Genomic DNA, 11,389 nt, shown 5'->3' on the forward strand with positions numbered 1-11,389 from the left:
CCGGTGGCATAAATTCCCAGAAGTGAAATATAGGCCAGAAGTATGAAAAGCCATGTTTTCTCTGCTTTTGATTTAATTTGATGTTTGTTATGATGGGAAGCATTCATGAGTTTAAGTCAAAACTAGACAAGGTATTTTGAGAGAAGTGTCCCTTCTATCCCTATCACTTTTACCCCGTTCCCCTCCTTTTTATACATAGGGGTAACTTTATACACTGTTCTATCCCTCAACATTTAAGTTCCAGAAAGAACTGTTTTCAAAATGCTAAAGTAAGGGGTGCCTGGGTGGCTCAATGGTTAAGTATCTGCCTTGGGCTCAGGGCATGATCCTAGGGTCCTGAGATCGTGTCCTACATCGGGCTCCCTGCTCAGCAGGGAGCCTGCTTCTCCCTCTCCCCCTGCTTGTGTTCCTCTCTTGCTGTCTCTCTCTCTCTGTCAAATAAATAAACAAAATCTTTAAAAAAAAAAAAAGATACTAAAGTAAAACCCAAGAACAAATAGTCTCGAATGAAGCTTTTTATTTGGGATGGGGAGCAGCCAGCCCAGCGCCCTGGGATGGCTGAGTCACGAGATGGAGTAAAGTCTTGGGTCACTCTCCTAGGGCTTGCCCAGCCCCCAGCCGCTGGCTAAGCATGAGCTCGTGTAATCCCCAGAACAATCCTTAGACCCTCCTGTCTCAGCAGCAGTGCCCTACTTGCTGTGTGACCTGAGGTCCCCTACCTGACCTCTCTGAGCCTCCAGCTTTCTCATCCTCACTTGTCCTTGGGGTTTTTTCTTTCACCTCTCCTGGGGATTTCTGTGGTTCCCTGTGCCTAGGAGGGCCCTGCTTTTGCCCCCTGTTCTTTGTGTCTTGTGTGGTTTGTTCAAGGCATGTTCATCAGCCAGTCAGAACTTGTTCTCTTTTCTGTTTGGTAAGCATGGTTTAAGATGCTGTGCCATCCACATACGGTGAAGCGCACATATCTTGTGTTCGTTTGACAGGTTTTTTTCTTGACCTTTTTTTTCTTTTTAAGTTTTTATTTTATTTTATTTTATTTTATTTTATTTTATTTATTTTTAAAGACTTTATTTATTTATTTGTCAGAAAGAGAGGAGCGAGAGTGAGCACAGGCAGACAGAGTGGCAGGCAGAGGCAGAGGGAGAAGCAGGCTCCCTGCCAAGCAAGGAGCCCGATGTGGGACTGGATCCCAGGACGCTGGGATCATGACCTGAGCTGAAGGCAGCTGCTTAACCAACTGAGACACCCAGGCATCCCTAAGTTTTTATTTTAATTGCAGTTAGTTCACAGACAGTGTAATATTGGTTTAAGGTGATACAGTGATTCAGCACTTCTGTACAACACCCAGTGAAGTTTGATGGATTTTTAAATTCATTAAGGTATATGTGCATCTGTGTAACCAACACTAAAATCAAGATACAGAATGTTTCCATCTCCCTCAGAAAGGTCCCTCACACCCTCTCCCAGGTAGTGTCTTCTACGCCCAGGTAACCATTGTTCTAACCTATGGGTTTTGCCTAGTTTGTTGTTGTTTTAAGACTTTATTTTGGTGAGTGATGGAGCGCGGAGCTGCTTACGATTCTCTCCCTCTGTGCCTTTCCCCCATGCTCGTGCACATGCAAGTGCACGCCTCTCTCTAAAAAAAAAAAAAAATTTATCTTTTTTAAGATATTATTTTACAGAAAGAGAGAGCATAAGGAGGCAGAGCAGCAGGCAAAGGGAGAGAGAGAAACAGGCTCCCCGCCAAGTGGGACTCAGTCCTCGGACCCTGGGATCATGACCTGAGCCGAAGGCAGCCGCTTAACCGACTGAGCCACCCAGGCGTCCCAAAAATGATTTTAGTTTTAAGCAATCTCCACACCCAATGTGGGGCTTGAACTCGCAACCCCAGGATCAGGATTTGCTTGCTCCACCAGCTGAGCCAGCTGGGCACCCCTGTTTTGCCTGTTCTTGAGCTTCATCTTAGTGGAATCACACAGGATGTACTCCTGGGTCTGGTTTCTGTCACTCAGCGTTTCTGAGATTCGTCCAGATTGTCATCGTGTCATTCGCTCATGTCTTCGTAAGCATACGCCACAGTCTGTTCACCCAGTTTACCTGCTGACGGAGGCTTGTTTCTCGTGTGGAGCCTTTGTGCATAAAACTCTCGTCAGCGTTTGTACGCGAGTGTTCTCGCATCCATAGGTACTCCTTTCTCTCAGGTTCAAGTAGAGGTGAGTTGCTGAGTCACAGGGGAGGTATACGCTTAACTTCAGTAGAAGCTGCCACGTATTTTTCAACCCCGTGATGGCGTGTGATGTTCCCAGCCACCAGCCTGTGAGTCCCCAGCCCCACCTCCCACCAACCCTTAGTCTTGTCGGTCTGTTCTGGTTTAGCCATGACAGTAGGCGGGGGGAGGCACCTGGCATGGTGTGAATTTTCATTTCTCCGAGAGGTAGTGACGAACACACTGTCACACGTCACTGTCCTTACTCAGGTCTCTTCTCGTCTCTACAACATGTTTATCTTTTCTGGATAGGCAGTCATACAGACTCTATGTATCCGGGAAGAAGTCTTCTTTCAGATACATAGTTCATTAATATTTTCTCCTTTTGTCTTTTCACTTTTTTTTAGTGATGTCATTTGGTGAGTTTTACTTTCTAAATGAAATTTACCTTTAGGGGCGCCTGGGTGGCTCGGTCGGTTAAGCGTCTGCCTTTGGCTCTGGTCATGATCTCAACGTCTTGGCCTCCCCAGCTGGGAAGCCTGCTTCTCCCTCTGCAGCTCCGCCGTGTGTACACATACACACACACACACACACACACACACACTGTCTCTCTCTCTCTCTCTCTCTCTGCCAAATAAATAAATAATAAATAATCTTAAATGTAGCTTTAAAAAAAATCCTTTTCCGGGGCACTGAGGTGGCTCAGTTAAGAGGCTGGCTCTTGGTTTTAGCTCAGGTCATGATCTCAGGGTCCTGGGATCGAGCCCTGGGTCTGGCTCTGTGCTCGCAGGGTCCGCTCCAGGTGGTTTCTCTTCCTCTTCTGCCCCTTTTTCTGCTCGTGCGCGTATGCGCTCTCTCTTGCTCTTTCTAAAATAAGTGAGTCTTTTAAAAACTCCTTTTCCTGCATATAAAAATAACGTTTTCTACCTTGTTTCCTCTGCACAGAAAACAAACAAACAAACAAACAAAAAAAAACAGGAAACAAAGTATTTTTGTGGAAGTAAACTTAGAAAATAAAGGTGAAATGACTCCTCATCTGTTGCAGAGATAAGCCTTGTTAACCTTCGGCTGTGTTTCCAGCTTGTCTTTAGTTAACGCATCTGTCCGTTTATTGAGCATCTGCTATATGCCAGGCCGAGGTGACCGTTTGAGACAAGATAAATTCCCCCTCTGGTGGAAGTTGGGATTTAGTGGGACCGTCAGTAAACCTGACAGATAACTTCGGCATGAAGAGGAGACACAAAGGAGGTGGGGGGAGGGTGCTGGGGAGACGGGCCGTGAGGGTGGTCGTGGAAGGCTCTCAGAAGAGGTGACACCTTGCTGGACTTAACTTGTTCCATTGCAGTTTTATTGTATATACAATTTGATGACTTTTTCCCTCCTTAACCTTATGTTGCAAGCATTTTCCCCTAGTACTCTTTGAAAACATGATTTTTAAGACTTACAGAATTTCCCATCATCCGGACAGACGGAACTGGATCCAGCCAGCTTACTCTTGCTGGGCACTATTTAGGAAGTTAACAGTTTTGTGTTCTTCTTTTCCTATAGCCCTCCTTCGTGCTTCAGGGCAGGCTCCAGAGGTAGACTCGAGAGGGCGAGCTCACTTCGCTGTGGCCTTGGCTTCTCCTGGGTCCCCCGGCTCCATTTTTGGTGCTTCCGTTCAGACTCCTTGCCCCCTGAAGCCCTTCTCTTTCCAAGCACTCACTCTTGTTTTCTACTCTGAGGATTGCTGCCCGCAAAGTGGAGGGGCTTCAGGACTGCCCTGGGATTGGGTCCCAGGCAGCGGCAAGCTCTGGCAGGCACAAGATCCATCCTTGGAGACTTCCTTGGTCTACAGACGGGGAGCAGATGGGGCCAGCTGTCCAGAGGCTGCCTGCCTTCGCCCTCCAGCAGATGCCATCTGATTATCCCCCAGCCTGGGTGGCAGTGTCCTGCCCAGGCACATCTCTCTGTGATGATGACTCAGTGGCCAAGGGTGACTCAGACTTCATCTTATCATACTTTACAGCAGAGATAAATCCCATCGCCTGCCCCCAGTCAGTTCATCTACAGTGTGGGTAGGAGGCTGGTTCACCACTGGCAGTTCAGAAGAGATGGTGTAGCTGTGTCCAGGAAGCCAGAAGCCCGCCAGACCGTGGCATAGCGCTTCCCATCTTCTGGGACTTCGGGCAACTTACTCAACAGCCTCAGCTTTCACTAAAATCAGGGTTGTGGTACCACTTCCTGGGGTTCAGTCATGTTCCCAGCACGTGTCCAGTGAGCGTCCACAGTCGCAGGTGCCTGGGATAGGCAGTAAACCAGAGAGCGGGGCCTTGCCTTGTGCTGTCGTGACGGGGACAGCACAAGTACGGAAGGCAGTCCGCGGGACGCCCCAGGATGTGCTGAGGTAGTTATCAGCAGGCCAGGTCTCTGCGTGTCCCGTAGGGAGGCACCTCCCTGTCAGAGTGCCTTGTTCCCCTGCGGGAGTGACTCTCAGCTGCTTCCTTCCCTCAGAGGTGCTCTGAGCCACAGTTGGGTCCCTGAACTGCGGAAGTCCATGGTAGGCGACATCTCAGGGAGCCAACTGCCCAGCCCCCAGCCCTCTGCAGTACAGCCCCTCTCCCCAGCTCAGTGCTCTAAGCTCTTCCAGCAGTACTCGTGGAGCACTTCTTGACCAGGCACCAAGGACCTGTGGGAATAAGATGGCCATGGTCTTGACCTTAAGGCACCTGCCTTCTAGTGGGGCTTGGCAGCTAGTGAGCAAGAAAACAAACTTGCCAGGGTGGTTTCTCAGGGTTCTAGACATATGAAGAAAATGGCAGGGGTGTGGGGAGTGCCCTGGACGTGGTCAGAGTAGGGTATTCCGGGGGGCCCTCACTGGTGAGGGTGCAGTGACGTGTTGGTTACCAGCCCAAGGGAGGCAGCATGTGAAAATCTGGGCCCGGAAGGTCCCAGAAAGGGTTGAGGCTGTGGGTGCCAGAGAAGGACCAGACCCGATGGCGCAGGGCTGTGAGGACGTCAGAGGGGAATTTGGATTTTATTCTGAAGCAGGGAGAAGTCCCTAGAGGCTGAATGGATAAAACTTCTAAAGATACTTTCCTATAGCAGGACTCAAACTGACCCAGGTACCATGAGGGAGGGCGCCAGACCTGGGCAGACTCCTGCCTCTGGAAGAGGCATGTCCCTGCCAGCCCCCACCTGTCCCCCCCACTTCCTGTAGTGTTTTAATAAATTACACTGCATCCGTAAGGTAATGCGCTGCACAGCCATGAAATGACACAATGGTTGTAGATCTGTTGGAATGGAAAGACGTTCCATTGCTGAATGAAAAAAGCTGCCTTACAAAAGAGGAAACCATCACATTTTTATTAAAAGTTTGTGTATTCACATTTTTTTAAAGATTTTTTTTTTTTACTCATTTGGCGGAGACACAGCGAGAGAGGGGGAACAGAAGCAGGGGGTGGGGAGGGAGAAGCAGGCTTCCCGCCAAGCAGAGAGCCCGATGTGGGGCTCGATCCCAGGACCCTGGGATCATGACCTGAGCCGAAGGCAGAGGCTTAACCCACTGAGCCACCCAGGCGCCCTTATATTCACATATTTTGAAGTTGAAGAAAGGAAAAGCAAATGTTAGATGGATGGTAGGATTAAGTTGGTTTATAATTTGGCTTCTAGTACTTTTAACAGCTTTATTGAGATAATTGATATATAATAAGCTGTACATCTTTAAAGGATAGTTTGATAAGTTTTGGCATATATACATGTGTGAAATCATCACCTGACCTATGTTTTTTTAATTTTTTTTTTTTTTAAAGATTTTACTTACTCATTTGATAGAGAAAGGCAGGAGAGTGGGAATACAAGCAGGGGGAACGGGAGAGGGAGAATCAGGCTTCCTGCTGATCAGGGAGCCTGATGTGGGGCTCGATCTCAGGACCCTGGGATCATGACCTGAGCTGAAGGCAGACGCTTAACCAACTGAGCCACCCAGGCACCCCTGTTTAATTCTGTAAACTGATATGGGCTTTATTTTTTGGTTGGGGTTGGTCTTTTTGGTTTTGTTTTTGCTTAAAAAAAAAAAAATACTAACCATCCAACTGGTTGAACCAAGGAGGAAAGGGATTGGTACTCGCTTCCTGAAGGCTAGGCCTTCGGGAGCCTTGAAGGGGTGGATACCAGAATGGACTTTGGATCCCTTGTCCCTGGGACAAAGTGGGCAGAGGCGCTGGGAGGATGCGCAGGCCTGAGGCATCACGTCTCCTCTTGTTCTTCCCCAGGAGGCCTCTGCAACCTGTGCCCAGACAGGGCGAACAAAGAGCACATCCTGCAGACAGGGGGCATCCCACTCATCATCAACTGCCTGTCCAGTCCCAACGAGGAGACCGTGCTATCTGCTGTGACCACGATCATGTACCTGAGCTCCCCGGGCTCCCCCCCTGAGCTGACCGCCATGCCCGTGGTCCAGTGCATGCTGCGCTTCTCTCTCTCAGCCAACACGAGGCTCCGCAACCTGGCCCAGATCTTCCTGGAAGACTTCTGTTCCCCAAGCCAGGTGGCGGAGGCCCGCACCTGGCAGGCCCACTCTGCCCTGGGGATCCCGCTGCCAAGGACTGAGGCCCCACAGCAGCCCAGACCCAGGGAGACCTCGCAGCCATGACGCCCTGACTGCTAGAGATGAGGCCACAGTCCTGGTGGGGGCTCGGGGAGCAGGAGCAGCCTGGCTCCCGCTGTGCATTTTTCCCCAAAGGTGCCATTTCGGCTATTTTAAAGGTGAGTTTTCTCAGCGTGACAGGTATTTACACTGTGGTGAGGGGCACTGAGAGAGGAGGCCAGGCTTTGGGACCCAAGGAGGAGAGCAAAGGCAGTGCCATTTCCATAGGTTGGCACTGTCAACCCGCTGGAGGTCAAGCTCCTGCCTCGCCGCCACCCCCCCGCAGTGCCTCACTGCCAGGGCATCAACATCATGTGAGAAGCAGTTGGGACCCTAGATTCAGAGGCTTTAAAGGAAGGGGCTTTTCATGAAGAACAGATTAGACTTGCTGGTGCTTGAGGACAGGAATTTTCCTTTAACAGAAGTATCTGAAATAATCTTGAAGAATGGAAATGAGAAGCCAGCTTGGGGCTCCGAGAAGGTGTCATGCCTACTCCAGGGCTACAGAGGCTGGGTACCCGCACTGCTAGCTCCCCTGGCTGGATCCTGGGTATGGTTGATGCCGGCCTGGAGAATTCTGTGGCCTGGGATCAACATTTTATCCACAGCGGTCTATCTCATGGGACCCCCCCATGGAAAGTTAAGAGTTCAGGAGCAGTGGGAAGCTTCTTGGCCTCCCTTTTGCACTCCCTCAAGGTTGACCTCTAACATGGCCAAGGAAAAGCAGATCCAAGAAAGGTGGTGTCTGGTTGTGAAGGTGGGGCAGGTTCTGGAGCCACTGGACTACAGACAGGAGGAGGGAGGAGAAAGCCCATCAGCCTGTATCCCCCCCGCCCCTCCCAGGGCTCCTGTCCCTTTACCTTCCCAAATAAAGGGCCTTTAAAGAAAGCTGAGGCAAAGTGTTTTATTAAAAAGGTTCCTGAGTGATTTTCCCACCAAGTTTCCTTGCCAGCCATCTTGTTGGGTTCCAGGTGGCTGGCTTGCGAGAATAGCGGTTACTGTGTCTCCCTGTTCTGCAGTGCCGGGGGCCACCACCACGACACTGCGCTGTCGTTCAGCTCTGCTAGGGTTCCCTGCTGGCCTGCCTTCCCTTCTTCAGCTACTCTCCACTGTTCTGGCCCCCCGCTTGCTTTCTATGATCTCCCTCCAGTTGTCACTCCAGGAGAGCAGCCGTCTCCTTGATGGGGGTAGGGCTAGGTGCTGGTTGTGGCAGCAGGTGAACAGGATGTGCTCCCAGCTTGGGGTCTGCTCTTGGCCTGGGACAGGACATGGGAGAAAGGCAGTGAGATGTAGTCTGTAATCGTGGTTATTTTACTCCCTCTCCCTAATCCCAGCAGGCCAGCTGCCTGGAAGGTTGCCAGAAAAACAGGTCTAAAACTAACCTTGAATGCTGTCCTTGTCATCAATGAGCAGGTCCCCCAAGACCACCGTCTTGTCCCTCGTCAGGATGATGCGCTCCACAAACTGGGGCCCCAGGTGTTTCTCTACCCAGCGGTACTGTGGTGAGGACACAGGTCTGTCAGTAGGGCCAGTGAGTAAATGCGTGCTAGTGGAGTCTCCAGCCTTTGAGAGATGCTGCTCCCCGCCCACCACCACCGCACTTCCTGTGTTTCAGTTCTGCTGGTTTATTTTAAACATCAGAACTTAGGAAGCTGTTTGCTAGGAAGGGTTGGGGTAACCGCACCTTCTCACCCACACAGTGCTCGTACTTCTGAAGAGGGCTGGAGCAGATGAAGACCTCCGTGCTGCGCGGAAGGGGCATAGTTAGTTGGGGGTGGTGCCCGCCCTCCCTCCACCGCCCTCCGCCCCCCTTCTCTGCCCTTCCTCACTCCTGCATGTTGTTCATCTCCCGCATGGCTTCCACGGCTCCAGGGATAGGCTCCAAGTCTAGGAAAAAGCCTGGGGCTTCATACACACTGGCCACTTTGTCCTGAAAGATACGGTGTTCTTGTCCCAGCTTCTACCTCCAGCAGATCTAGCCCCAGGGATGACTCTCACAGTAAGACTCCTGGGGGACCCGTCGGCAAATCAGAGCCACAGGGCAGGATTTTGCATCCATTCTTTCAGATTTTCTTGTCCAGGGCGAACAATGGATTCTGAAACGAGGGTTTTGCTAAACAAAAAGGAGGTGACTCTGGAAATGGAGCAGAGGCAGTCTTGCCCAAGGGGAGGGCTCCCATTCCTAGGTGCCCTGTGGGCTCGGGCTCCCCGCTTTCGGGGACACTGTGGGGTCGGGGCTCTTGCTCCTGGCGACAATGTGGGGTCGGGGTTCCCGCTCCCGGGGACATTGTGTGGTCGGGGTACCTGGTTCCCCGGCTCTCTAGGCGTGGGGAGGCCTGACTCCTGGGTGCCCTGTGGGGTCGGGGCTCCCCTCCCGCCCACGACCCCTCCCCCGCTGCGTTCCCGCCCTTTCCCTACCTACCCCCAAGTCCGGCCGCAGGGCTCGGTACTGTTCGCGGGCGAGGAAGCCTCGGCGCTCTTCCAGCGCCACGTGCGGTTCCCCGGGGAAGCGGCGGCGGAAGCCCCGCAGAAGGCCCCCCTCGAAGTCGGCCAGCACGCCGTCCATGTCCACCAGCACCCGCACGGGCCGCGCGCGCCGCGCCGCCATCGCCGCCGCCATCACTGCGGGCGCCCGGCCGGGGAAGGACGGGGTGGGGGGGCGGAGGGGGAGCGGGCGCCCCGCCCGCAACTTCCGGAGGCGCGGGGTGGGCGGGCGCACCGGGGCTCATTTGCATGCGGCGCCCCGGGGACCGGCCCCGAGGGAGCGCGCGGCCTTCCCCGGGCTGCGGCGGCGCGGGGCGGCCTGAGCGCGCGCCCGCGTGCACGTCCGCCGCCCCCGACTCCGCAGTGGAAGACCCCAGACCCTGCGAAGGCCTCAGGGCCTTTTAAACCCGTGGGGCTGGCGCGAGCCCCAGAATCCCGACTTCGAGTCTCCGGGCCGCCGCCCTCCCTGCTTGAGGCGCGGGGCGCAGGAGCACGCGGGACGCGGGGCCGCAGCCTTCAGCGCCCGCAGCCTCCAGGGCCCGCCTCACGGGGGCGCCCAGCGCCTCTGAAGGGAACCGACGGCTGAAGGGGGCGGGGCTCCCGGGGCGCGGACTCCGGCCGGAGTCGGGAGCCGCCGCTGCGAACGTCCAGTTGCACCCCGAGGGGACGACAAGCTCCCAGCTCCGGTCATCGGGAGTGTCCTTTCTGCGGGAGGGACCTCTGCTCCGGAGTGGGGCGTTACAGCCCCATCTGGAGAACGCGGAGCGCTGCCGAGTTTTGTTGATGCTGCTTCGTGGGCTTCACGCCGTCTTCGGACTGTGTCCAAATAGATTTACCTGCGACTGCAAACTCGGGTTGGGTTAGGTGAGCGTCTCCCCGCAGTTTCCCACTGAGCGCCCCGGTGCTTCCAAACCAGTGCTAACAGAAGCATTGCAGGCGGGAGACTAGTGTCGCGTTCTAGAGCGATCTGATGAAAAAACCTTAAGACGTGGAATCGGCATAAGCAATCCGGAGTCCGCCAGTTTTCCCTCCTTCCCACTCACGTCACACAGCCCGAGTCCCAAAGTCCAGATTGTGCACCAGATACTGCTTGTTCTGCCCGCGTCATCTTATGATTATTCGACTCCACTTTCAAGACCCTAAGCAAAGTGGAAAATGTAACACCCTTAGTAAACATGTTTACATAGAATTCCTGAAATCTGTTCTGGTATCAGAATGACTGGGAGAACTTCCCTGCTTCACAATACTTGACTTCTGATGAGGCACTTATCTTGAAAACAAAACAAAAAACACTGAAGTTACGAATTGTGACACAAATCAGAGAAGTCTCTTTTCCAGGATCCCCACCATCAGAAAGAAGGGTACAGGTAGGGTTCCTACCTCCTGAGTGTCCTAATAGAATCCGTAACTCAGGCTAGTGTTTGTAGGGCTAACCTGTTTTAGTGAAATTGGACAGATCCTGTAACAAAGCTGTTGACGTCTCCATTTTGCAAATGCTTTGCACCATAAGGGAGAAAAACTTAACACCCCCAGAACCTATAAACACTTTTATTTTCCCAAAGAAATATCCAGGAGTTCAAGTGAACCAGTGATTATGCTTATGATCTCAAAGATCTCACTTTTTCAGAAAGGAAATTGGTCCCTAAATTACAAGACAAAAACCACAATTTAGTAGTGTAGCTAGACCTAAAGCCAAGTCTTAATGCCCAATTAGGACATTTAATATAGCATGTTGACCTAGAACTTTCTGCCTAAAACCCAGGAGTTTTTTCCTTATCTTCTGTCTCCTCAGATCCTCGTCCCTCTTTCTTTGGAGTCCTCTTCTGTAACCTCACACCACTGAGAGGCACCTTGCAAGATGAAAGGACTTAAAATCTTACATGTTACTGCCCAGCACAAAGGGTAGGTGGAGAATGTAAAATATAGTAGCTAATAATTGTTTTATCATTTATCCATACTACTCATGTATTTTAGTACCACAGATACCATGTTGGTGCTTTGAACTCCTGCTGTGACTTTAAATCTGTTTTTCTTTTTAAGATTTTATATATTTCTTTGACGGAGACAAGCGAGAG

At 52.1% G+C, this 11,389-nt stretch overlaps 2 protein-coding genes across 4 annotated transcripts in view; one reads left to right on the plus strand and one right to left on the minus strand.

The window, feature by feature from the left end:
- The window catches only part of ARMC7 (armadillo repeat containing 7), a 35,888-nt gene that overhangs the window by 7,707 nt on the left and 16,792 nt on the right, over nucleotides 1-11,389 (plus strand). The window contains exons 3-4 of one of the 3 annotated variants that reach the window (XR_004280864.1): nucleotides 6,457-6,949; nucleotides 11,107-11,216. Coding sequence is in view for 1 of the 3 variants with exons in the window: in XM_032322711.1 (XP_032178602.1) it covers nucleotides 6,457-6,836 (380 nt within the window). In the remaining 2 variants the exon portion in view is untranslated. Of the gene's footprint in view, nucleotides 1-6,456; nucleotides 7,719-11,106; nucleotides 11,217-11,389 lie in introns of those variants that run through there. The other 2 variants (XR_004280863.1, XM_032322711.1) reach the window with 2 other exon arrangements.
- On the minus strand, nucleotides 7,719-9,511 carry NT5C (5', 3'-nucleotidase, cytosolic). The gene is made up of 5 exons (XM_032322709.1): nucleotides 9,253-9,511; nucleotides 8,660-8,760; nucleotides 8,515-8,575; nucleotides 8,213-8,327; nucleotides 7,719-8,086 (listed from the first exon to the last, which is right to left on the minus strand). Exons 1-5 carry the CDS (start codon nucleotides 9,448-9,450, stop codon nucleotides 7,926-7,928), a joined length of 636 nt encoding a protein of 211 aa, XP_032178600.1. The 5' UTR covers nucleotides 9,451-9,511; the 3' UTR covers nucleotides 7,719-7,925.

This window comes from Mustela erminea, chromosome 18 (genome assembly GCF_009829155.1).
Source record: "Mustela erminea isolate mMusErm1 chromosome 18, mMusErm1.Pri, whole genome shotgun sequence".
Taxonomy (NCBI): Eukaryota; Metazoa; Chordata; class Mammalia; order Carnivora; family Mustelidae; genus Mustela; species Mustela erminea.

What these genes read in the sequence shown, in the direction of transcription:
- NT5C (XM_032322709.1), bottom strand. Translation starts at nt 9,450, where the DNA reads ATGGCGGCGGCGATGGCGGCGCGGCGCGCGCGGCCCGTGCGGGTGCTG. An exon ending in CCCTGCGGCCGGACTTGGGG is followed by an intron (nt 8,761 to 9,252) that starts GTAGGTAGGGAA and finishes CGTATCTTTCAG; the next exon opens with GACAAAGTGGCCAGTGTGTA. An exon ending in TGACAAGGACAGCATTCAAG is followed by an intron (nt 8,087 to 8,212) that starts GTTAGTTTTAGA and finishes GTCCTGTCCCAG; the next exon opens with GCCAAGAGCAGACCCCAAGC.